The sequence below is a fragment of the Phalacrocorax aristotelis genome, chromosome 20, assembly GCF_949628215.1.
Source record: "Phalacrocorax aristotelis chromosome 20, bGulAri2.1, whole genome shotgun sequence".
NCBI classification, from domain to species: domain Eukaryota; kingdom Metazoa; phylum Chordata; class Aves; order Suliformes; family Phalacrocoracidae; genus Phalacrocorax; species Phalacrocorax aristotelis.
Genome location: NC_134295.1, coordinates 7,086,876 through 7,109,623, shown reverse-complemented (window position 1 = coordinate 7,109,623; position 22,748 = coordinate 7,086,876). Strand labels below are relative to the sequence as shown.

General features: G+C 53.8%; 3 protein-coding genes across 9 annotated transcripts in view; 2 read left to right on the top strand and 1 right to left on the bottom strand.

Moving 5' to 3' along the window:
* Nucleotides 1-856: 856 nt before the first annotated feature.
* Nucleotides 857-8,190, top strand: LOC142066877 (interferon alpha-inducible protein 27-like protein 2A). Of its 3 annotated transcripts, XM_075114941.1 has the most exons (7): nt 857-1,051; nt 1,672-1,838; nt 5,676-6,205; nt 6,517-6,566; nt 6,980-7,018; nt 7,402-7,563; nt 7,908-8,190. In XM_075114941.1, exons 4-7 carry the CDS (start codon nt 6,563-6,565, stop codon nt 7,982-7,984), a joined length of 282 nt encoding a protein of 93 aa, XP_074971042.1. In that variant the 5' UTR covers nt 857-1,051; nt 1,672-1,838; nt 5,676-6,205; nt 6,517-6,562; the 3' UTR covers nt 7,985-8,190. The 3 variants fall into 3 exon arrangements, 2 of the variants coding, with proteins under 2 accessions (XP_074971042.1, XP_074971043.1); XM_075114942.1 differs by lacking the exon at nt 857-1,051 and having other exon boundaries at nt 1,666-1,838; nt 5,685-6,205; XR_012663822.1 differs by lacking the exons at nt 857-1,051; nt 1,672-1,838 and having other exon boundaries at nt 5,496-6,205; nt 7,908-8,062; nt 8,104-8,190.
* Nucleotides 8,191-8,219: 29 nt separating this feature from the next.
* Nucleotides 8,220-9,998, top strand: LOC142066875 (interferon alpha-inducible protein 27, mitochondrial-like). Its single transcript, XM_075114940.1, has 4 exons — nt 8,220-8,304; nt 8,733-8,783; nt 9,129-9,290; nt 9,731-9,998. Exons 2-4 carry the CDS (start codon nt 8,735-8,737, stop codon nt 9,850-9,852), a joined length of 333 nt encoding a protein of 110 aa, XP_074971041.1. The 5' UTR covers nt 8,220-8,304; nt 8,733-8,734; the 3' UTR covers nt 9,853-9,998.
* Nucleotides 9,999-14,497: 4,499 nt separating this feature from the next.
* LOC142066874 (zinc finger MYM-type protein 4-like) overlaps nt 14,498-22,748 on the bottom strand; it is a 45,415-nt gene continuing 37,164 nt past the window's right edge. For all 5 annotated transcript variants that reach the window (XM_075114935.1, XM_075114936.1, XM_075114939.1 and 2 more), the window contains 4 exons: nt 21,512-21,623; nt 19,919-20,167; nt 18,903-19,032; nt 14,498-17,454 (listed from right to left, as the gene is read on the bottom strand). In XM_075114935.1, coding sequence (XP_074971036.1) covers nt 17,247-17,454; nt 18,903-19,032; nt 19,919-20,167; nt 21,512-21,623 — 699 coding nt within the window. In that variant the 3' untranslated portion in view covers nt 14,498-17,246. The remainder of the gene's footprint in view (nt 17,455-18,902; nt 19,033-19,918; nt 20,168-21,511; nt 21,624-22,748) is intronic.

Sequence of the window (22,748 nt, the reverse complement as noted above, 5' to 3'; positions counted from 1 at the left end):
GGTCCCTGCAGCCCTGGGGGTGACGCCGTTATGGTAACCGTAACATTAAGCAGGGAATAGCTCTGAGACGGCATCGCTGTGATCGTGGGTGTGAGCAGCGCCTCTGAGCAAAGGGCACCAGAGAGATGCCGGTGGCTGCTGGGGACGCTGCGGCACTGCCGGCACCCCGGCACAGCCCCCGGCTGTGGGAGCTGCCCCCGGGGCCGTGCCAGGCTGGCAGAGCCGGGGTGGGAGCGTTTAGTCGCTGCCCCAGGAGAGGCCGGGATTTGCAGGGGGCTTGGCTGGAGGAGCGATGCTGTGCTGGCTGTGTCCCAGCGGGAGCTGGTCACCCTGCCGCAGCCCACCCTGCTCCCCACCACCAGCGCCCCGCACGTCCCTGCTGGCCAGGCACAGACCCGGCGTTTGTCCCTGGGTCGCTGTGTGCTCAGCGGGTTAGTTGTAGGCATTTTGAGGAGAGCACGGCTGGCTCGGGATGGGCTTTGCACGGCATCCCTGCTGCGGGTGCCTCCTCCCCTCTCCCGCCGCTCGTCCTGCTGAAGCAGGGCCCCGAGGGGCACCGGGATGTGATGCGGGTGCTGCGGTGCCGGCCCACGGGTACCGTCACCCTCCGTCCATTCCTCTGTCCGACCATCCACGTGGGGCTCCGTCTGCCGAGTGAGTCCGTCTTTCCATTGTTCAAACAATCTCTTTTCCACACTCGGTGCCAAAGCCTCCCCGCTTGCTCCCGCACGCGCCAGTATATTTAGCTGCCTCTAAGCCTCTACCTTTCCTTATATAGGAGAGGCCAAACGAATTTCGCACTCTCATTATTAATAGCCTGAGAGGAGCTCTTAGGAGGCTGCCAAAAATAGCAGGCAAACAGAGCGCACCCGGGGTGGGGAGGGCATCGTGGCAGGCAGGGAGCCGCCGGGACCGCCGCGGGAGGGACGCCGTGCTGCTTTTTCTGGCTTTTCCCTTTGGGAACCACAATAAGGTGTCTCCCAGCATCCTGCCCCCGCCGCAGCCCCGACCCGGGGGTCCCCCTTGCCCCGCCAGCCCTCCGCAGGCAGAGGTAGGACCGGCAGGAGCCTGGGGGCAGCGGGGTCCCAGGGTGGGCAGAGCAGCCCTGTACCCCCCGGCTTTGCTGCTCTGGAGGCTAAAAGAGCTGCCCTGTGGGTGTTGGGGAGACCTAGAGTGGGTGGCCCAGGGGTCTCCATCCCTGTGGGGTCCCCCCGGCCCAGGGGAGCCCCTGTGGCTGCAGTGGCGACAGGTTTTGCCCTCCTGAGCAACCCCTGGGCTCCGCTTCACCCTCCGAGCTGCCCTGGGGTGCTGCTGGGCCCAGCAATGCATGCCAGCCCTCCCCACAGCAGTGCTCCAGGAGCCCCGCCGAGCACCCGGGGGATGCAGGGCAGGCGGCGGGGGGCAGAGGCGGCTGGCTGCGTGCCCCTGGCAGCCCCGGCTGCCTTGCCCAGGAGGGAGAGGGCTTCTTGACAGAGATCACCCGCACGGCACCCCCAGAGCCAGTCACGCCACGGGCTGTGTGCCGGGGCACCGAGCCTGGGATGGGGGACACGAGGAGGGGGACTGCGGGGTGCCCAGCGAGCAGAGGGTCTTCACCTGCGCCCGGAGGCATCCGCATCCCAGGCAGGGTCTGCCTTAAATCCCTCCCTCCCTCCCTCCCTCCCTGCCGAGGAACTTCTCCCGCTGAACTGGAGGATGCTGCAAGCTCCTGCGGACGAGCCGGAGGAGTCCTGTGGCAAAGTCAAGGCGAGCGGGGAAGCGGCGTGCTCGTGCCGGGTGTCACCGCAGCCCGCTGCCGCCAGCCGAGCCTGCACCCGGCCGGTGTCACCTCCAGGACTGTAAGTGGCCGTGCGGGGCAGGAGGTGCGGGGTCTGCGGGAGACAGCGGGGCTTTCCCCGCCACTGGCGTTTAACCTTCAGCGAGCCTGGCTGGTGCCGAGCCCCGCTCAGGCTGGGGATGCCGCCGCTGCTCGCAGCCCCATGCGTGGCTCCTGGCAGCGGCTCGGAGTGGGCTGGGAGGGGGCAGACGCGGGGCTGGGGGTCACCGTGGCCCCCCACCGCTTCGGGCCAGCCTGGGTGGAGGTGGAGGAGCAGGGGCAGCAGCAAAATCTCTGTGGGGTTGAGGGGGGTAGTGGGGCACCCCTGTGAGGTCCTGGCTGCAGGGGGGTCACAGGTGGTGGGTGCTTGGGTCGGCAGGCAGCACAGCGGGGCAGACCCCGGCCCACCTGCCTGCGGGTGCCCCCCTGCAGCAGGGCCGGCCACCCCCTCCCCAGGGAGCCGGGGTGCCCTCAGCCACAGAGCAGGGACACCCCACGCCAGTGGGATGGGGCGGGAAGGGAAGCCCAACTCCTGGGCACCGCGGCATCATATCTTGGACACGCATGGGGGAAGCGCTGGCCACTGCAGCTGGATGCACCAGGGCTCCGCGGGCCACATGCCCACAGCCCTGAACAGGGCAATGCCCGCAGGTGGAGGGGCAGCAGGGCAGGGGCTGGGGTGCTCCCTGAGGCACCTCCAGCCGATGCTCCTCCTGTACCCGCTTCCCACCTCCTCGCTGGGCCTCCCTCTTTTTATTTTTTAAGCCGCTCAGTGGCTGGAGCGGCTGCTGCAGTGGGTTTGCAGGGGATGGATGAGCCGGGGGGAGCCAGCTGGGGGGGGGCAGTGCTGAATAGTGAAACTTGGAAAGGCCCCTGCGAGGCAGCGACTGCAGAGCACGTCCGGGCACGCAGCGCTGGGGGGAGCGGGGAAAAAAAGATGCTTCCTTTTATAGACAGGCTGGGGCTGTTGGGTGCCGTGCAAGCGCATGGGTGCCACCATGGCTGGCCCCAGCAGCCCCCCCCCCCAGCTCCTCTGCCTCCCCCCTGCAAGGCTATTTGCACCCGGTGCCCACAAGCTGCCCTGCCCTGGGCAGGGAGCTGCTCTTGGGGCAGGCGGGGGACCGGGGGGCTGCCCAGGCCGGGGGCTCCTGGCTGATATGGGGGCAGAGGAGCTGTGGGAGAGGGGCTGCGCTGGGGCAGAGCTCCATGTGCTGAAGGCAGGGAAAGGCTTCTGCTCGGGGACACGTCTGCAGCCATCAAGGGCAGCGCTGGAGCTGGGGAGGGCTTGGGGCTGCCTGCAGCGGTGGGGCCACCCCCAGGGCTGCGGAGGGGCTTGTGCTGATGACTGGGAACGTCTGGGCACAGCCAGGGCAGTGGGGCAGAGATAGGCCGTGGCGCAGGGCAGGGACAAGGAAGGGTGGTGGGAGAGAGCAGGGGTGGCCTGGGCTGGGGCCGGGTGGGACGGGGCACCCTGGATGCAGCGGGCATCCCGCAGTGCTGCGTGCGGCCCCCCAAGGTCACCAGGAGAGCCGGCTGCGGGCTGTGTAGGCAGTGCCGTGGGATGGGGCTGTGTGGGCCCCCTGGGCTGGGGTACCTCTAGCACTGCAGTCCTGGGAAGCTGCCCAAGGTCAGCCAAGGCGGCTGGAGCTGAACTGGGCTGGGATGCGGGAGCCCTGACCCTGTGCCCTGGCTCTGGGCATTCGGACTGGGGGCAACTGCTGGCTTTTGGCTCCCGCTGTGCCCCAGCAGTCCCGCTGACTCCTGGGTTCCCCAGCAAAACTGTGCAGCAGCATCCCACTGTGCTGCAGGGCTGGCGGAGCCCAAAGGGTTAAGAGGGCACATCTCTGCAGTCTCTGGCCTCTGTCAGGCCCACTCAATCTGCTTTTAGGGGTGGACAGGGATGCTGGTCCAGCCAGTCACACTCTGCCCCACCTCTGCTGCCGGGCTGGGGACTTGGGTCCTGGGAGACGTGTCTCTGGGGTCCCCAGCACTGGGTCCCTGGGGACTGGCCATGCAGGAGGCCCCGGGGTGCTGGTGGAGCATCCCAGGTGGACCGTGGCCATGCTGGCAGCAGCCCTGCACCCCGTGGCGATGGCTGGTGGCTCCAGGGGCCACTGAGCAGCACCTCCGCTGCCTGCGGGTGCCACAAGTGGGGCCAGCGTGGTGAGCACGTACTTGGCACCCACCAGCTCCTTGCAGAGAGCTGCAGCGCGTGTGGCCATGGCTCCCAGCGCTGAGTCACAGCCGCGCCGGGCCTGGCCAGCCCCACGTCCCTCCTGCCTGCGGCCAGGCCCCCCACGCACCCCTCACTCCCCTGTTCTGGGAGGGAGCAGGGCTGGGACCCCAGCATGGCTCCCTGCGCCCTGCCATCGCACCGCTCTAGCCACAAATTTAGGGGTGGGAAGGTCACCGGGGGTCAAGGCATGGATGGGCTGTGGTGACACTTGCTCCCTCCATTACCCTGCCCTGGCCACACTGTGCTGGGGCCAGGGAGTCCCCCCGCACCCCCCTTATGGTCTCCAGCCCCTGAGGTCTCGGCCGATCCCCCTCCTGTGGGCACAGGCATCTCTGGCCTCCTTTGCCCAGAGCTGCGGTGGGTGGAGGGGGTGGGGAGGGCCTGGACCTCCCGGTCCTTCTCCTAGCCTTGCAAAAGAGCCGGGCAGGGCAGGCAGGGGTGTGGGAGGAAGGTCCCCCCCAGCCCTGGCCACAGCTGTACCGAGCTGCAACTGCTGCTCTGGCACATGGGCTGCAGCAGGGAAGGGGACAGGGCAGTGTGGGGTGCAGGGGGGGTGCTGCAGGGTGCTGGGGCAGTGTGGGGTACTGGGGGGGTGCAGATGGTGCATCCTGACCCAGCGCAGCAGCAGCAGTGGGGACCCCTGCCAAGAGCCAGAGACCCCGGTGTGGAAGCAGCTCCGAGCGGGGGCACTCACTGCCGCTGTCCGTGCTGGCCCTTGCGGGCTCATGGGACAGGGCACTTGGCCATGGCCCCATCTCCTCGGAGGTGCATCCCCCTCCCCGGGGTTCCATGGCCCAAACTGCTGAGCCTCAGCCACGTCCCGGGGTGTCCCACTGCCCACTAAGGGCAGCCACCAGCCAAAACACCAGGCGGCGGGTGCGTCACCAGCCCGAGCGTCCTGCGGCCGGTGCGGGGGCTGCGTGTCCCAGGGACACGCGTTGGCCACGGCACCGTCTCACTCTCCAAACGTGCAAGGTCCCCTTGCTCTGGCACGGCCATGGGCACTACAGCACTGTACGGGCAGAGCCACTGCTGGGGATGCACCCGGGGCCGGGCGCAGGCAGAGGCTGGATCTGGGGGTGGGCAGGAGGTTTCCCCTGCTCAGACACCAGTTTCACCACAGCCACTGGCTCCTTCCAGGGTCCCACCACCCGGCGCTGGTGGGTGCTGCTGGGAGCAGCAGGGGCCCTGTGCCCTGCGTGCCCAGCCCCACGCTGCCCGGCTCTCCCTCCCAACCCTACATACTTCTTCATATGCCCATATGGAGTCGGCCGGCGTTATGGAATGTTAAGAAGTATGTATTTTTGGGTTGGGACCCCCGCACCGGGACCCCTACGCCAGCACCGGCCCAGGCGGCACCTCTGGAGAGACGGTGTGTCCCTGGGGCTGGTAAAAAGGAACCAGATCAACTTGCAACTGGATTTGGTCCCCTTCAACCAGCTGCAGCGGCGCATGCGCTACGGCACCCACTGCGTCCTCACCCCCACTTCCCCCCCAGCCCGGAGGGGGCTGCCGCTGCGTGGGCTGGCTGCGTCCTGCTCCAAGAGGGCTTGGGATGAGGCGTGGGTGCAGGGGGCGGGGGAAAGGGTATTTGCAAAACAGGGCTTTGGCCATTTTTTTGAGGATGCCCAGTGGAGGGGAGGCAGCCGGAGGCGCTGCACATCTGCCACCAGCCGGTGGGAATCTCCAGGCTGCCCAGACCACCCATGCTGCCCGTAGTCCTCGTCAAAAACTGCGGAACTTCACCAGTCCTGAAACATTGGAAAATGTCCCATAAAGCCCCAGCTGTCACCGCACAGGCGTGAGGAAACTTCCCGCACCCAGCGTGTCCTCCCCGCCGCAGCCCCGGTACCTCCTGTCCCCGTGTCCCCACAAGGGGGTTGGGGGGGGAGAGGGGTCCCTGTGGGGAGCAGCCCCGGGGTCTGGCCCCTGGGGACAGGCGAGCCATTGCGCTGCTGCCCGTGCGCCTCCTGCGCCGGCAGAGCCAGGCACACCAAGGGTAAACACTGAGGCAGGCCAAGAATTCGGAGAAAACAAAACCTGGAAGAGTGGTTTCCTGGAAATCTGTCATCCTGGCGTCACCAGAGGCCCGTGTTACCAGCAGCAGGCGTGGGCTGGAGGCACTGACCGCTTGCTGGGTGGCAGAGGGACAGGTTAGTGGCATGGGGTGCTGGGGACCCATGACGGGGGGGTTTGGCAACAGCACCCCTTTTCTGAGGGGTGGGATGACACAAAAGCAGGGGGCTGCTCACCCCACTGAGCTGGCAGAGTGGCCAGGGAGCCCTGGGCTGGGAAGAAACACAGGATCTGAGGGGGGTCTCTGCTTTTGTGGGGTGGTCGGGAGCTTTTGGGGGGGCAGGATGGGGTGGGAGGGTGTTTGGCTGCAGGTGCCTGAGCAGGAGAGCAAGGTCCCACCTGCCCTGCTACTGCCCACTGAAGAAACCCTTGTTCTTGCTCCCTGAAGGACCAGGCTTAGTCTGGACCCGGCACACCTCTTGCTCCAGCCCACCATGGGTAAGTTCCTGGGGTCAGGGGCATGGGCCCCGCAGAGGGACAGTGCGGGGGACATGGGGCACCAGCCCCTGGGCATGCCGCAAACCTCCCTCTGCTTTTGAGTGAAAGCACAGAGGGACGAGGGGGCAAGGGGCTCTCGTGGGATGGGACGAGGGCTGGCCGTGGGCATTAGGGCTATGCTGGCAAGGACTCACTTCCCTGGCATTTTGGAGAAGGCTCGAGCTGCTGTCCTGGTGGTGTGAGGCGCCGGGATGTCCCGGGAAGGGGCACACGCTGCTGCAGCGGGCAGGGGTCCTGGGGGTGCGGGCGGGGTGTGGAGGAGCCCCTTGCAGAGCTGCCCAGAGCGAGGGCAGTAGCTCGCCTTCGCTTTCAGCCCTGCCGACTGACCGCTCTCAACCTCTCCTTTGTTGCAGAACTTGTCGGCCCTGCCATCGGGGCAGCCATAGGGATCGGTAAGGCACTGGTGGGCAGGGGGATGGATGATGCCGTGTGGAAATAAATGACTTTCCCCGGGGCTTGGCGCTGCTTCTCTGCACTCACAGACCCCTCTTATAGGGTGCTGTCCCCTCCCCGAAACACTGCCCCATGGCCTGTCCCAGGAAGCCCATGTGTGGGACCCCACTGATGCCCGGCTAGGGAGGTTTGGCCCCGGGACCCTGTGCCACCTGCTCTGCTCCGGGCTGTCCTGGGGGAGCTGGAGCTCTGCCTCCGTGCACCCCCAGTTTCGGGGCTTGGAGACGCGCGTGTCTGAGCAGCGACGCGGGGGTGAGGGTTTTGCAGCCTGGGGACACAGGCGTGCCAGCGGGAGCATCACTGCTGCTGCTCTCTGATGCAGGACTCACTGTGGCTGTGGTGCCGGCAGCCCTGTATGTTATGGGATTCACCAAAGCAGGAATTGCAGCCGGATCCTTGGCTGCCAGAATGATGTCTGTAGCTGCCATAGCGAACGGCGGGAGGGTGGCCGCCGGGAGCCTGGTGGCCATAGCGCAGTCACTCGGTGAGTATTCCCAGTGGGGTGCCCGTGGGGTCACCGCAGTGCACCTCATGTTTCGGCCTCCCTGGGCAGTACCAGCAGCATGGCAATGGTCTGGGGTGGCCACGGGAGTGGGAACCCCCAGGGTCCCATCCGCTCTGGGGTGCCTGGTGCGGCCCTGCTGGCTGCTCTGGCCTGGCTGTGGGGACGCCTGATGGAAGCGGGAAGGTGAGGTCTGGGGGGGCTGCTCCTCCTTCGGATGCCCCTCCTCAGGGTGCTCCCCCTGGAAATGCGGTGCAGTGGGGATGCCGTGCCGAGGCTGGGGGCAGGCTGGGGGGCTCAGGCTGATTTCTCCTCCTCTTCCTCAGGGGCAGCAGGAGTCCCCACATCTTTGCAGGCCATGCTGTCAACAATCGGGGCCGCCATCGGGGCCATCCTGCTGTGAGCCCCCACATCCCCACCGGGACCCTCACTGATGCCTGCTGTGACCTCCTACCCCAGACCCCCGCTAAAACCACCCCCGCTCTGCTTGGGACCCCCTGCATCTCTCCCGTGCCCCCCCACCTCCGCTTGGGACCCCCTGCATCTCTCCCGTGCCCCGCCCCCGCTGTATCTGACCATCCCCCCCAAATAAAGACGCACCAACGCAAAGTGCCGCCTCCTCCCCCGGGCCGGGATTCGCCGAGCGGGGGCGGGGCGGGGCGGGGCGGGCCGGGGCGGCCGCAGCTCCGGCACCGTTCGGGGTCGGCGGGGCGAGGCGGGCAGGTACGGGGTGCGGGGGGGGGCGCAGGGCAGGTACGGCGGTCGGGGGGGCCCGGTGGGGGGCAGGGCAAGTGCGGGGGCGGGGGGGCAGGGGGTATTCAGCGGCCGGGGGAGGCAGGGCAGGTACAGGCGGTCGGGGGGGTCGGGGGGGTCGGGGGGGCAGTGGGTTTGCAGCGGTCGGGGGGGGGCCGGGGGAGGCAGGGCAGGTACAGGCGGCCGGGGGGGGTCAGGGGGTGTGTGCAGGGCGACCGCGGGCGGGGGACACCCCGAGGTGCGCCCCTTCTCCCCTCTCCTCCCGGCCCGGGAGCAGCGAGTCCGCCCCCATCGCTGGCCGCTTCTCGGCGGGGTCTGCAGGGGCCGGGGGCCGCTGAAGCCGGGGCGGGGGGTCCTGCCCGGCACAGCTGCCTCCTGCCCGCCTCCTTCCTCCTTAGCGATGGGAAAAAAAATCAAAGGAGCAACCATTGGGGCCGCTGTCGGAGTAGGTGAGGGTCTGGCGTGGGATCAGCAGCGCTTGGGGTCGCCGCCCCGGCCCGGCCCCGGGCTGGCAGAGGGGGACTGACCGGGCCGGGGGGCTGCGAGTGCCGGGGGGGGCTTTGGGCGCAGCTGTGACGGCAGGGATAGCGCTGGCCTGGGCCTGGAAATCTGCACCCAGAGAGCCCCGCATGCCTCTCCTCCCCGAGGATGGGGTGTCCCCATCCCTGCACCCCGCAGCCCTCGCTCCCACTCAGATGCCTCTGTCCTCGCTGAGGGGCTGGATCTGTCACACCGGTGGTAGGGGAGATGTGGGTCGTAGGGACGACACCGACACGGCAGTGTCCTGCCTGCAGGCGTGGCACTCATTGGCATCCCTATGAGCATCTCTGTGCTGGGGTTTACGGCAAGCGGCATCGCCGCCGGGTCGGTGGCTGCCAAGATGATGTCAGTAGCCGCCATAGCCAACAACGGAGGAGTGGCTGCCGGCAGCACCGTGGCTGTGCTGCAGTCGATCGGTGAGTGGAGAGGCTGGGGGAGCTGAGCTGCGCTGGGTTCAGCCCCAGGGGGCTGCACGGCGTTGTACGCTTGGCGTGCTGTAGAGCCAAACCAGCCCTTTAACCCATCGTCGGTGTGAATCACCCAAAGCCGTGGGGAAGAGATAAATCCATGATGTCGTAGGAAGAATCAGGGCTTGCTGGGGTAGGGCACCCAAGGCTGAGGACATTGGGGCCATGCAGGTATGCCTCTGCTCTTCTGCCAAGAGCAATGCTGTCATTCGTTGGCAGCGCTGGCGGAGCCAGAAAGGGGCTGGCTGTGCTCAGGGAGCAGAGCTTGCTCCCAGGCCGGCTCCCCGGTATGGTCAGGAGAGGTCCTTGGCTACCACTGCCCCATGCCTGGTCCCTCAGCCGGCAGCATCGATGCTCCCGGGGCATCACACCTCTTTCTGTCTTTGCAGGAGCTGCAGGTTTCTCTTTTGGTACCAAAATTGGGCTGACGTCTGTGCTGGGGCCGCTCGGTGCAGCAGCTGGTGCCAAGCTGGCCAACGGGAAGAAAACTCCAGGTGACAAACCCAAGTGAAGCCAAGAAGGTGCCTGAGTCCAAGGTTTCTGCCAGGCAGTGTGGGAAGCCCTCGCAGAGCCCCCAGGGACTCGGCCGCCCTCTTAAGAGCTGTGGATCCACTTGAGCAATGAGTGCCTTGAAACCAATAAAGGCGGTTTGCAGGAGGGGGTGTCGTGGTGGTTGGTGTGCGGTCGGGGCCCGGGTACCCGCCTCGGGATTCGCAGTGGTCCAGGAACAGACCCACGCTGGCAGTTCTCTCAGTCCTGTGCGCTCTCCTGGTGAAAGGCTGAGACGCTGGCAAGGCTGTAGATACGTTTGTTATAAACTACCTTTAATTCACATTGTGGGTGGTGACGGGTGACAGACGGGACTGACACGGGGCACGTGTCCCATCCTGTGTCCCAAGCATGGGTGTACAAGGCTCTCCCTGGCAATCAGCTGGGTTTCAGTTACTATACTCTATAATTAATTACCTAAAATCCATGCATTAAGCGACAGCGTTGGTCCACAAGCGGACAGTCTTTCGCTACCACCTCTGCAGTGCCATAGTTCTTAATCCTATTTCCAATTTTCCCTGTCTCCTGAAGTGAACACCAGCTATCCCTGCGCAAACCCAGCTCACCTCAAATAATGAAAGTAGCAGCTACATAATAATAATAATCCTTCTCCATTAAAACAAATCCTGTCCCTTGCACCCCCAGACACTCATGATGCCTGTTGGTGATTGTGGCTGCACCAGGGTGTGCATAATTTTGGATGCTCATTCATTGGGCTGTTGGGAACATTTAATCAGCGCTTGTGTGATTATTTTTGCTTGTGATTCCCGTAGCTGTTTTGAAGGGCCATCTCCGGTTCCTGGGCTTGGTGAGGCTACGCTGGCTGCACAGGCACTTGCCTGGCTGTGGCTGCACCAGCATGGTTCAAAATAGGTGTAATCAGGGCCTTAAAAACTGCACCGAGTACAGCTCTGGCAGCTCCTAGCACAGAGGAGCCTTAAGGACCTCACTCGGAAACCCATGAGACCTTCCCTGCCCTTACTGGGAGCCACATCAAGTGCTGTATAGCGAGGGTCTCAGGGGAGCGCTGGTGTTTCCGTGTTACTGTGGCTCTTGGGCGATTCTGGTGTTTCAGGGTGACAGAGCAAAGGCGACGTTCGCTCCCGAGGACTCTCCTCGCTGACAGCATCGGGCACCGCTCGAGCAGCCACTACTTCGCCTGCATTCGGTTTAGGGATGGGGTGCATGTGACAAACTCTGCTGGCGCTTGATCTAATCGCTGCTGAGCCCAGAGGCTTCAAGAGGAGCAAAACCAAGTGCGAGCTGCTGTACGGCCATCGGGGAAGGACCAAGCCTTGCTGTGAAGATATTAAGCTGCTATTTAAATGCTGGCTTAGAAACAACTAACCCCTCCCTCCCGCCCCTTAAAATCTGTGAGATCTGCTTTTAAACTTAGATTCCAACATCATACAGGAAATGAGGATGTACTCTTTTATTAAGGTTAAAGGTTTTTAATCACTTTTCCAGAATACAGATACGATTCAAACAAAAACTATTTTTGGGGTCTCAATAATTCACTTATTAATACCATACATTGAACTCTATAAATTCTCATATAAGAAAAAGTCTTTTTAATATAGGTTATGATGCACTGGTGACCTATTTAAATCTTTTGAAGTAACACTTTGCAGTTATATAGCACCTTTCATCACGGGGCTGCAAAGCATCCTACAGAATTTAGCCTCATAATGCCCAAACGAGGTAGGAAAGTCTGGCCAATTTACAGATGGGTATAACCGAGGTACAGATTGGCAAGGGACGAAACACGAGGCTTCATCGATACAACACTAGTGACGTGAAGCACACGCTGGAGCCTGGGCGATATAATGAGTCAGTGGCTTAAGTGGGGAGAAAGTCAAGAGTCGACACCCAAGCCCTTAAGGGAAGAAGCCTGGCTCCCAGAGAGCGAAATGACCTTTTCAACTCGTTCTGGCCTTTTGCGGTATAAATATGTAGAAGAGAGAACAAGAAGTGCAGGACTCGTAGCCCTAAGACCCCAGGCATGCTGGTCGCTGGCATATCTAACGGTCAGCTACGAAGCACGACATAACCAAGCCCTAGCTACCGTGGCTAGTGCAGCCCGCGTCCGTAAGGCTGAACGCCGGGAAGGCCGACCAGATTTGTGTTGATTAAAATGGTGCACCTGGGATGCAGTTTGAGATTCAGCGTTTGATGCTTTGTCTAGCTTGACTGTTTATTGTAGTAAAGTCCCTCTTGTCCTCTAAGCAGGTGAAAATCTAAGCTATTTCAGGTTTTGTTTCTTTAATAAAAAACATTTGTCTGTTGAAAAACCATTAGCTTAGTGAATGTTACCGTTCAAAGGAAATTGAAGTAGTGTGGCTAGAAGAATCCAAGACTCCTGGGCTCCTCTGAGCCTTTATGACTCTTAAAAATCATCCTACAGCCTTGCAACACTCCCTGGACCAGATCTAGCACTGGTGCCATCGACTGAGCACTAATGAGCTCCATGGCAGCAGCATCTATTGATGAAACTTGAAAAAAATAAAAAAAAGCTGTTGCAGATTTTGCACTTTGCCCCGAAGCAGCAGAAGAGCTAGCACGCTAGGTGCGGGAACTGACACGCTTTTCGACTCAGGTTCTCTCTAAGCTCGTCCCCTCTATGACTCGTGCCCACATTCACTGATTTTTTCTTAATTGCGTCCAACTGAGATGCTTTGACTATAAAATGACCAACCCCAGACACTTAAACGCTCATATTCGTTTCTTGCCCTGTACAATCGCCCACCCGCCCAAGCCAGGCCAGGATCCGGAGAGAGCATCCCACCGCCCGGCCCCTGCCCAGCACCCTCCAATGGCTCCTCTGCCACCACTCACGCCGTTATTACTCGTTCTTTCTGGCATGTCCAAGAGTTTCTTCATAAAGCACAACACAAAAGTTATCAAATGCTTCTTGGAAATGGTGGCGGGAGGGAACTGAAGATAAAAATGCAAGATCTTACGTCTTAGCCAGGTGCTGTGGGCTTGACACGGGAGCCACGGGATGAAGTCAGAGAGGATCCATTTATGCCACAGGACAGATAACTGAGTAGTCTCCCACTTAGTTTAAAAAAAATCCAACTTCTAAGAGAGGGCTGGACTCAACTTTTTAACAAATGCAATAATACTGTGCAAAACCACTCTACCCACCCCCACCCCCCTTTTCAAGCCAACAACTTCCTTCCAGGGAAGATATAAAAGCAGAGTTAGTCCTACCTGCCCGACAGATCTGCAGCCATCATGCTGGGGAGAGATTTCTCTCAAGCAGCTGACCACAGTAAGACAAGAGACGACGTGATCGTGTAGGGACTAGTCTCGCCATTTCCTCTGCCAAGGATGAGATGAAAACCAGTGCTCCACTCGTACCAGCCATCAGCGAGGCAAGACCTGCAACTCCAAGAGGCAGAGTACGCTCCCACCCAGCTTCACTGCTCCTAAAACTCCTTCTAGACCTTCTCCTCAGCAATGATCTGCAATTTTTACAGATTTTTTGGTGCTCATACTCAGTTACAAAACACCATCCTCAAAGTTGGATACTTTTCTTGCAAAAGAAAGGAACAATAACTGCTCAGTAGCTCCAGCGCTCAAAACTTGTTATTTCTTTGAGCCTTGTGAGGCTGATGATGCTGCTGGGGACATACTGCAGACGAGCAGCTATTTAGGAGACAGCAAACCTTCATTTTGCCTCTGCTCTGTTAGGGATGTTTAAAATGGATGAGGCATGAAAGAAAAAGAAGGGGGCATCTGTTGTGCTGATGGGAGCAAAACGCCCGCCTAGACAGCGAGCACGGCGACGGTGGTTTGCAAGAGCGCCGTGAGGATTTCATACACGAGCACTTGTTCTCTTTTTTTTTTAAGGCAACAGTGAAACTATTGCTTACAGACTGGGAAGAGTTACTGAGGTTGTTATCAAAAAGCAAAATATTTATTGCACGTTCAGAGTCACTTCTGTGACCCTGGCACTAAAACGGCACTGGTGGAGCCGCGCCGTTGTGGGAGCACGCCCTGGGGAACGTGGAAGGAGTGACTTTGCTGCCGTTTGATTTCAAGTCTCTGAGGAGCCATCCTCGGCTGGAGACTGCTGCCAGAGAAATCCAGAGGTTTCTTTTAGAACAGTAGTTGGCAGAATGATTTGTAAGATAATCTAACTTCTTTTTGTACCTAATTTTGTGGCATTCAACATGCCCCCAGTTTCCTTCTTCAGTCAGCCGAAGCCAGGAGAGAGCAGCAGGTTTGCACCGAGCACCTCTCGCAGTGAGAACTGCCAGGACGCTGCCGGCGCCGCGGAGGTAACAGCCACACTGCAAAATCCAAAGCCTTGCGTTAGCAGCCAGAACCGTGAATACACTCGGTAACGACATGCTCGCTTCCACGCTCTCAAACCGCTCCGCGCAGCTATGCCGTCCTCCCTGCATGCTGAAAAGTAAGGGGAGTTAACGTGTGTCTAGCCCTGGGAAGGCATAGCAATAGAAACCCTGTTAGCAGGAAGCATCACCTTCTATTTTAATTTCTCAAACTCCTATTTGTCGTTTCTCTGTCCACACTGAGACTACAGCATGATTCTTCTCCTTAAAAGAATATTTCAAGTAATAAATGTTGCAAGGTCAGCAAATGATTCAGATCTGTTTATTACAAACAACTTGTCCACGTGTTCAGAACTTTGGTCCTGTGTGTATGATCTGTACATGTATTTTAATCTTTCAAGATAATCCCTCTTGTAAGTCAGTGTGAACTCTAGTTGGGCTGACTAGAAATTCCTCAAGAGGCAAAGATAGCCCAGGCACACCCCAGGCAATGCACAAAGGGCCTCCAAGCACAGGGTATCTGACCAGAGAAATGGAAACTAAAACTACTTGTACTGTTAATTATATCATCAAACCGCACTGAAACCCGTCTCATCTCAGAGCCACGAAGTAAAAGGAGTTAGCGCAATGTTTAACAACTTTGCTTTCAGCCAGGCAGGCTTAAAGTGATTTAACTTTCCTTGCTGAGAGAATATGAGAGGCAAATATCTTCCACTGCAAGTACCTGGAAAAAATTAACGTACATGAAGGTGTTCACAGACAAGGAAGAGCAAAGGTCTTCAGAGAAAGAAAAATGAGTATGTTTCTTATAAGATACAAATATGCTACTTTATTCTATGGGAATATTTCTGTTAATGTCTATTAAGGGAAAACTCAGATGTGGTATTGTTTTTAGACAATCCCCACCCAACAAAAGCCTGCCCTCCCAGCAGCTTGTCCGAACTGCTCGCGGGGGCGGTCAGGGAAGGAGGGAGCGGGCAAAGGCAGCCTGCTGCAGCCCAGGCCAGCTGCACCCTTGCGGGAATGCCCAGCGAATGCAGCAGTTCCTGCATCCTTCCCCTCTCCTCTGACATGGAGGTTGTGGGCACAACCTGTGCACAACAGACACAGCTCAGACTTCTCTTATCCCCTACAGACCTATACACTCATCTTTCCAGAATGATTTTGTTTTCCCTGAAACGTTCTATCAACCACCCCAATACAAAATACCGTGCCTGCTATTTCACTATTTAATATAACTATGGGGAGGGACAGGTTAGCGTTCACAGGACAAGCAATCAGCCTACAGGAGCATCCCCAAGCCTCCAAGTGCCGGGGTAGTTTACTGGCAGGGTACCTATTACGGCCGACAGACCTCCCCCGGGAGCGCTAGGCCCGGACATGGAGAGAGCAGTATCTTCGATCAGAAATGACAGACACAGATGGGCTTTGATCAGACAGAATCAGGGGCAGGTTTACTTTTCACATAGTTTTCTGTATTAAAAAATACATCAGTGAAATCTGTTACAGGCAGGGACAGGACTACCGAGTACACAACGTCAATAGACTACTTTCTGATTTTATTTTTGTTAAATTACTTTTGTTACTGCTAAAAAAATAATGAAAAAAACCAAACCAAAACAAAAAAAAAAAGGAAATATAATTCAAGGCTGTTGATTTTCACCTCTTGAAATTTTAGTGACAAGATCAAATATCAGACCCCTGTTACAGAAGATGGATAACTGACCAGAGCTAGATAAAAACCATACAATTCTCTTCTTTAAAAATAGTTTGGGTTTCCAATGAATTTGTGATCACTGGTCATCAGAAACACACATCTATAGCTTGAGAAAACGGAGATATCAGACAGAATCTGATATCGTCCCGTCCTCTACACACAATGTGGGAGCTTTTCTCTTCAAAAAGATGCAGTAACAGCCAAGCCCTAAAAAAATCTCTTTCGATTTCCAACGCTATGACTAACTCTCTTTGGGTGGGGTGGGAAAAAAACACACATGGTAATTTTCTACCACAGATCTGTTATCAAAAGTAATACTGCATCCTTTGTACAACACTGCATGCGTTGCAAAGGTGGAAAGAGAAAGAGTGCATGTATCTTTCAGTTGAAATGACAAGGCCCTCCAGATTTGCCTTATAAAATAACCGAAAACATAGGAGTGGGGAAAGAGGAGAAAGGAAAGCTGCCTTAAGGGAAAAAAAATTTCCGCGCACCACAGTATTTGCTAGATTATATCGACAGACTGCAGAGCTACTGGGCTAGGTAAGGGATTTTCTGCACATACCCCAGGACAGTCACTCTCCTGTACATACCCCAGAAATGTTCGTCCCGTAACATGATCGGCTCTGAAGTTTGACCTACAGCACCTCTTCCACGTCGAAGACTGAACAGAGCTCGTGTTGGTATTAGCCTGGACTGAGAGCTAGATTCTGGCACCGTGCGACCGTTTAACAGCAGCCAGACAGTTGTCCACTTAGATAACTTCCCTGGCAGGCACGCCAGCGGCTTCTGCCTACCTGACATTTGATCCCAGTTTCAAAAAAATTATAAAAGCATATGTGCACGTGCATTTATGAGGGAAGGCGTCTGTTTGTCTAAATACCACCACGTTCTCTCCTGTCCTCGTGAAGGGGCCTAGGATCTATCTCCATGTGTTCTTTGGCAGCAAGGTCTGCCGGCCACCAGGCTGAGAAGTCACGTGAGCCACAGTCTAGCTCTCCATGCCCAACATTGTTATGGTAGATTTTACACAACCATTTGCCTTAAAAATATCTCACAACTTTTTAAAATCCTAAACAGATAAAGGATTTATGCACCACTCCGATAGGTTAGTTCATCTTGAATTTGTTCAGAGGATTTATCGGTGCCACAGGACATTGTTTCTTGTAGCTTACACAGCTTGCTTCCCTCCAGTTCCAGTTTGTACATCCACTGTGGTTCAAAATATGCCTGTAGGTGACGTTATCGTGGCTTATTTGATACACATTTTCCAAAGGCTGGATGTATTCACAGTTTGGTGCTTCTGATGTGTATTCAAAGGAAAATACCCGACTTCAGTTAGTCTGATAACTCAATATCAGAGTCCTCTGATTTGACTTTGGCAAGTTCTTCGTGTACCTCCCTCACCATAAGAATACGTGTTAACATGATGTCCAAGGTTCCTGGGTCTATTGGCAATGTGGAATACCACATGGGGCTATTGGGTACACAGGAGCGCTCAGGTTGAAGGTAAAATACATCACTTCTCTGCTTCACGCTTTCAGAACTGTCAACGTAAAGAAAGGAAGATCACATTATCGGAAGGCGGCATTAACAGTCCTACTTGCAACAACGTTAAGGAGAAACAGCAAAGAAAAGGAAAGCTACACTGGGGCGACAACACTAATTTAAACAGCACAATCCAAATCTTTTTGTTCCTGACTTGGTTTCTCCCCTTCAACTTAGGGAACAGTTAAGTTGTTTCCAGGTCACTTAGCATTAGTTGCTTATAAAGAAACACAGAAAATCAGAGCGACTTCTTTACAGATGTGGTTCTTCAGTTATCACACCACCCAATTAATGGTACTAGCACCTTGATATGATTGACAGATGCATCTGACATTCAATTTCCAAATTAAACAGGTTCTAGTATTCCAGAACTGCTGTGTACTTTGGCACAGGGAACGTTCAAGAGCTAGCAAAATTAAATCCTAGCTTGCCTGCTCACGGTACAGAATGGTAAGCCCATCTGCTTGGGAGAGTGACCGCCTGACTCTGAGGCAGCTTTCAGGCTCTGGTAGGAAGACACAAAGTCCTCTAGAGCAAAGGATCCCTCCTGCCTCACTTCAGAATGTTCACATTAAAACAGCAAAGTGACTTTTTACTGCAGCTTTCACCACTGCAGGGGCTCCGCTATCATATACGATGAGGGGCATGTAAATGTTTTCCCAGCCCAAGGACAGCATCTAATGACTTGCAAGTGAATACAAGGAAGGTAAGAAGCGGGAGACAGAGAGTCAGGACAGCTGCTAGGCATGCCCTTGCCTAAGTAATGGGACCATTTGTAGGTGCATTTTGGAAGGTGATTTATTTGAGTTTTAGCTGACACTAATGAGATGCTGTTTCATTTTGCATGTGTATTTTCTTTGAAGAGAGAAGAACATCATATTCCACCTGCTCAATGATCTAACTGAAGTCTATATAGAAACAGGAGAGGCAAAATGATTTATATCTATGCCCTTGCTATATAGTCTCCTTTCTAACTCCTAAATACAAGTTAATCTCACATTTCAGCAGGCAAAAGCTATCAGCAGTTTCACCTAATTCAGGCTTTTCCTACCCTCTTTCACAAGGAACATGACTGCAGGGTATTAGTTATAATCTTCTCAAAAGAAGGATCCTGTATGGGAATTAAGGCAGATGAGAACGTCATGGTCACTGTAGCAATGCCCCCCGTTTACATTTACACCCTGTGGATGTGTAAACAGGCATTTAAAGAATACATCTCTCTCTGTAGCTCTACTCCTGACTCAACACCAGTAACAAATACTATTTGCCGAGTCTAACAGCAGAGCTGATGCTGGAAGTCCTACAGCATGGTTCTATTCACACTGAGAGACCAGGAGCTGGGGAGAGGAGCTGACCGCGCAGGCACGGAAGGTCTGAGTGGGCTCCTTGCGCCCAAATGCCTGTTCTAGGCTACATACAGATCAGAAATCAACTTCTGTCACTTACCATTTTGATAAGTAAAATTCATAAAGCCGGACTGGACATCGCAGGGGATTATCCGTATTTTCAGCCATTTCCACTGCTGTTGGAATCTCTTCGTCTTCACTGCGTTTCCTTTTGCCTACAGATAATTTATCTGGATACACAAAAACGGCATCACAGAAGTTCAGTGAAAAACAGCGCCTTCAAGAATAAGCCCCTGTCCCTTAGCCTATCACCGAGTGATGAGACTTTGAATCACACAGAAACACACTACTTGAACGGATTATCTGTTACACGCATGTCAGCTGGTTTGATCTGTTGGATGGGCAAAAGACTGCATATGCTACAGGCTGTCCACAGCCCATTCCTCTTCTAGAAAACCAACAAGCACTAGTATCTAGCAGAAAAATATGGAGAATTTAACTTTTCCTAATAAAGCAGAATTCATGTAACACACTGGAACTATTAACTGAAAAAGCCAATAGGAGCAAAGACTTCCCTTTTCCGAATACCAAAAAATAACTGTGAACAAAAAATCTGCCTTGCTTTGCCTCTGAGGTCAAGAGGACAGTCCCTACCCGTGTGCAAGCCCCTAGCTTCGTCTGAAATGCTGTTCTCCATTTGGGCTGCCTTGTTTGTTCACGCACACACCTAGGATAAATCTGGGATTTAAAAGGGCACAATAAGGGTCTGGACCTCAAGAACATGAAGTCCTGAGAAAAGGACTTCAGAACAGGCCTTTAACTCATGCAGTAGTTAATAAAGCTTTATGCAAGCCTAGGATGTTATAAAAGACTATTAAACAAATTTGCAGCCAAATGTGTGGCACCTCTTTTATAAGTTTTTACCGGATGCCTTCGCTCACGTTGAATTTCTTTTTAAACCTTACTAGAGCAAAAAAAATTGGAAAACATACAGAATAACAGCATATTCGGAGCTCTGCTTACTGTATATTTTTCTCCCCAGTCCTTTTTTAAAAAAGGAGCGGACAATACAGCTATGATTGTCAAAATTTAGATGAACAGAAAGCACTCGCTCACCTGATTCTACCTCTTGTTTTTGAAAGGGTGGGAAAAAACGTAAATATGTCATCTTAGTATTATACTTCAGAGTTCGAGTACGTCTCATAACATGGGCAAAGGATAGTTTCAGGTGCTCACTGACATTCTTTAGTTGGAAGTATTTGGTGTTGAAGAACAGAAGTGTGTTCAATAAAACAATTGGGGAATATGCACCCAGCTGTTTACATTCCCACAAGTGCTCCTCTTCAATTCTTGAGAACATATAACCTAGAAACAATGGGCAGAGAAAATAGAAGAGGGTTATTTATGCAGTTTTAGGGCTGTCCCCATATTCAGTTACAAATGAACAGCTTTCACAGGCTGTGTCTAATCTAGCAGATTTTCAGAATTTTCCCAAAGCAATGAAAGCGTCATACATGAGGAGGGTGGGAAGGCAGAAACGGGTAAAATCAAGTAGGCAGATTTTGCCAGAGATGCATGTAAGTCCTCTTTCAGTTAATCTTCTATATTAATGAACTGCATATCAGATCAAATTCAGACCTATCGTAAGCAATTGTAATTCCAGTAAAACCAAGAACACTGCATGCACGAACATAAGAGGGAGCACAGAGATTCAAGTTGTGGAACAGCATGATCTTCCAATACCTGAAGAATGGAGGGAGGACATAAAGAAAGATCACAGACACCAGCAGAATCTCACTAAGTTCTAATTTCACTGTATTAAAACCACAGCCAGTCAACTGCAAAACTATAATTCTTAAGACATGGAGTATGAGTTTAAAATGTACCATCTTCATATACAAATTAGCCCACTGTGATTATCGTAAGTCAGTTAGGAAAGGAGATATGGGGGCTTATAAGAGTTTTTTGTGAAAAAAAAAACCCGTCACTGTATGCAGCAGTCTATAAGTAATTGGATTATTTCTGTATTAAATAAAGAGTTCATTTTCTAAATGAAAAGCCAGTTGTGTATCCACGTGAGTTGCCAACATCACTCAAGTTTCACTGATACTCTGAAAAAGATCTTACATACTAGTACGGCTGGTGTCCAGCTTTATAAATCGCCTGATCATACCTGAAGACCAATTTAAAACATCTGCAGAATTTGGAAACTCTTGATTTGGAAGTGACTGAGGTGAGAAGAACTTGGATCTGAGGAGTCGAGACAAGACTCCAATGATTTGCTATTGTGATCCTCAGATTTATCAGTATTTCCAGTACTAATAGGGAAATACCAGTGCAGCTGTACACTGTATTTGCAGTAACTCCTCTCCAACAGTATATACAATTCTGGCTTCCTGTATTCAAAAAAGATTAGCTAAAACTCAATGAATGAGAAGAACTGGTATGTTGAATACAGGAATGGGAAGTCTTTCTTTCAGTGGAATTGAGAGATTGATCAGAGGCAAAGGTATATTTAAGAGTAATCTGTAACTGGTAAAGACAGACATAAAACCCATGACACTAGTCTACCACAAAGAATTATGTGGTGGAGAAAGAGGAAACTAATGTGAATGCCTCAGATCACATTCTTCTTCATGGCTTTAAGAAAATATTCAATTATAATATGGCTTTGTCATGCAGTTACACAAAACAAAGTAATTGTCCTACCATTTGGAAGAATTGTAGGTTCCCAGATTTTCAAAAGTTTTGTAAGTTCAATCATAAACCTGGAATAGGGCTCGGTAAAAATGTTATCTATTCTACCATTCTCAAACAGGTACTACAAGAGAAAAAAAGGAAGACATACAGTTTGTGATTACATAACATTGCAGAGAAGATACAGGACATCAGATTCTTTTCCTTGCTTATGTTCCAGTGTCTTATGGTCCAAAACACTGTTGAAAACCAGTAAGATATCAAATCAAATTTTCTGCAGGGACTAGGACCTCCCCAGTACGAAACGAGAGATCTAGGCAAGAATTATTGTTACTATTCCAAACTCTAGAGCTGTTTTCTGAAAAACCATCATCTTTTAAGTGTTAGATATTATTGAAAAACATGCCTATAAAAACTAGAAGAGTTATGGAGTATTTTTTCCGTTGAAAAGAACTTCACATGCTAATGCCTCCTGACGATAGATACAGGCCCAGCGCTAGGCTGCTGAAATAGCTCGACTGATAGCATCAATGTAAAAATCCCTTAAATTCTTGTCAAGCAGCAATTAAAAAAAGTTTTTGACAAGTCAGGAGTCTGTATCAATGAGTAAGTCAAAACTGGAACATAAAAATTGCTGATATTCCTAGGCCTTACCTATGGCGCTTCAAATTTTAACTCCTTCTACATTTTTTTCAAGCATAGCCAGGAAAAGAAAATATTAAGATAATTCCATGCCTAGTCAAATGATAGGTTTTACATTAGAAATAGTTTTTGATTCGTTATCTCCAAATGAGTGTTTAAGGCCAGGAACAAACAGGGTTTTTGTTTTTTAGAATAGCCTAACAGAAGTATACCGAACATTGAGTTTGGAACAAAACTTAGTATTATACTAGATTTGTACTGCAATTGTTTTGAGGCAGGTAGCAAGACAGGCAGCAAGGACTTATTACTTTACTCTTAGCATTCATTAGTTGCAACGTTATCATTCCCATTGTATTTTTTCTGTAAATATTGCCAACCCAAAAGGTTATCTGTCTAGCCACTGAAGGAGCTCAGTCTTTGCTGGGTAACCTCATCCATGCAAACTTGCATATTAGAAGCTCATTGTGCAACTACTTTACATCTAAAACATCCCATCATAAAGCAAATATTTCTGAGGAGACTCAGGTTTCTGCAAATCCAACATATGAAAAGGATAAAAAAAGATACCAAACCTAAAGATTTATGTCTAGGTAGAAACGTCTAGCCC

What these genes read in the sequence shown, in the direction of transcription:
- LOC142066875 (XM_075114940.1), top strand. Translation starts at nt 8,735, where the DNA reads ATGGGAAAAAAAATCAAAGGAGCAACCATTGGGGCCGCTGTCGGAGTA. An exon ending in TGGGGCCGCTGTCGGAGTAG is followed by an intron (nt 8,784 to 9,128) that starts GTGAGGGTCTGG and finishes TCCTGCCTGCAG; the next exon opens with GCGTGGCACTCATTGGCATC. An exon ending in GGCTGTGCTGCAGTCGATCG is followed by an intron (nt 9,291 to 9,730) that starts GTGAGTGGAGAG and finishes CTGTCTTTGCAG; the next exon opens with GAGCTGCAGGTTTCTCTTTT.
- LOC142066877 (XM_075114941.1), top strand. An exon ending in CGGGGCAGCCATAGGGATCG is followed by an intron (nt 7,019 to 7,401) that starts GTAAGGCACTGG and finishes TCTCTGATGCAG; the next exon opens with GACTCACTGTGGCTGTGGTG. An exon ending in GGCCATAGCGCAGTCACTCG is followed by an intron (nt 7,564 to 7,907) that starts GTGAGTATTCCC and finishes CCTCTTCCTCAG; the next exon opens with GGGCAGCAGGAGTCCCCACA.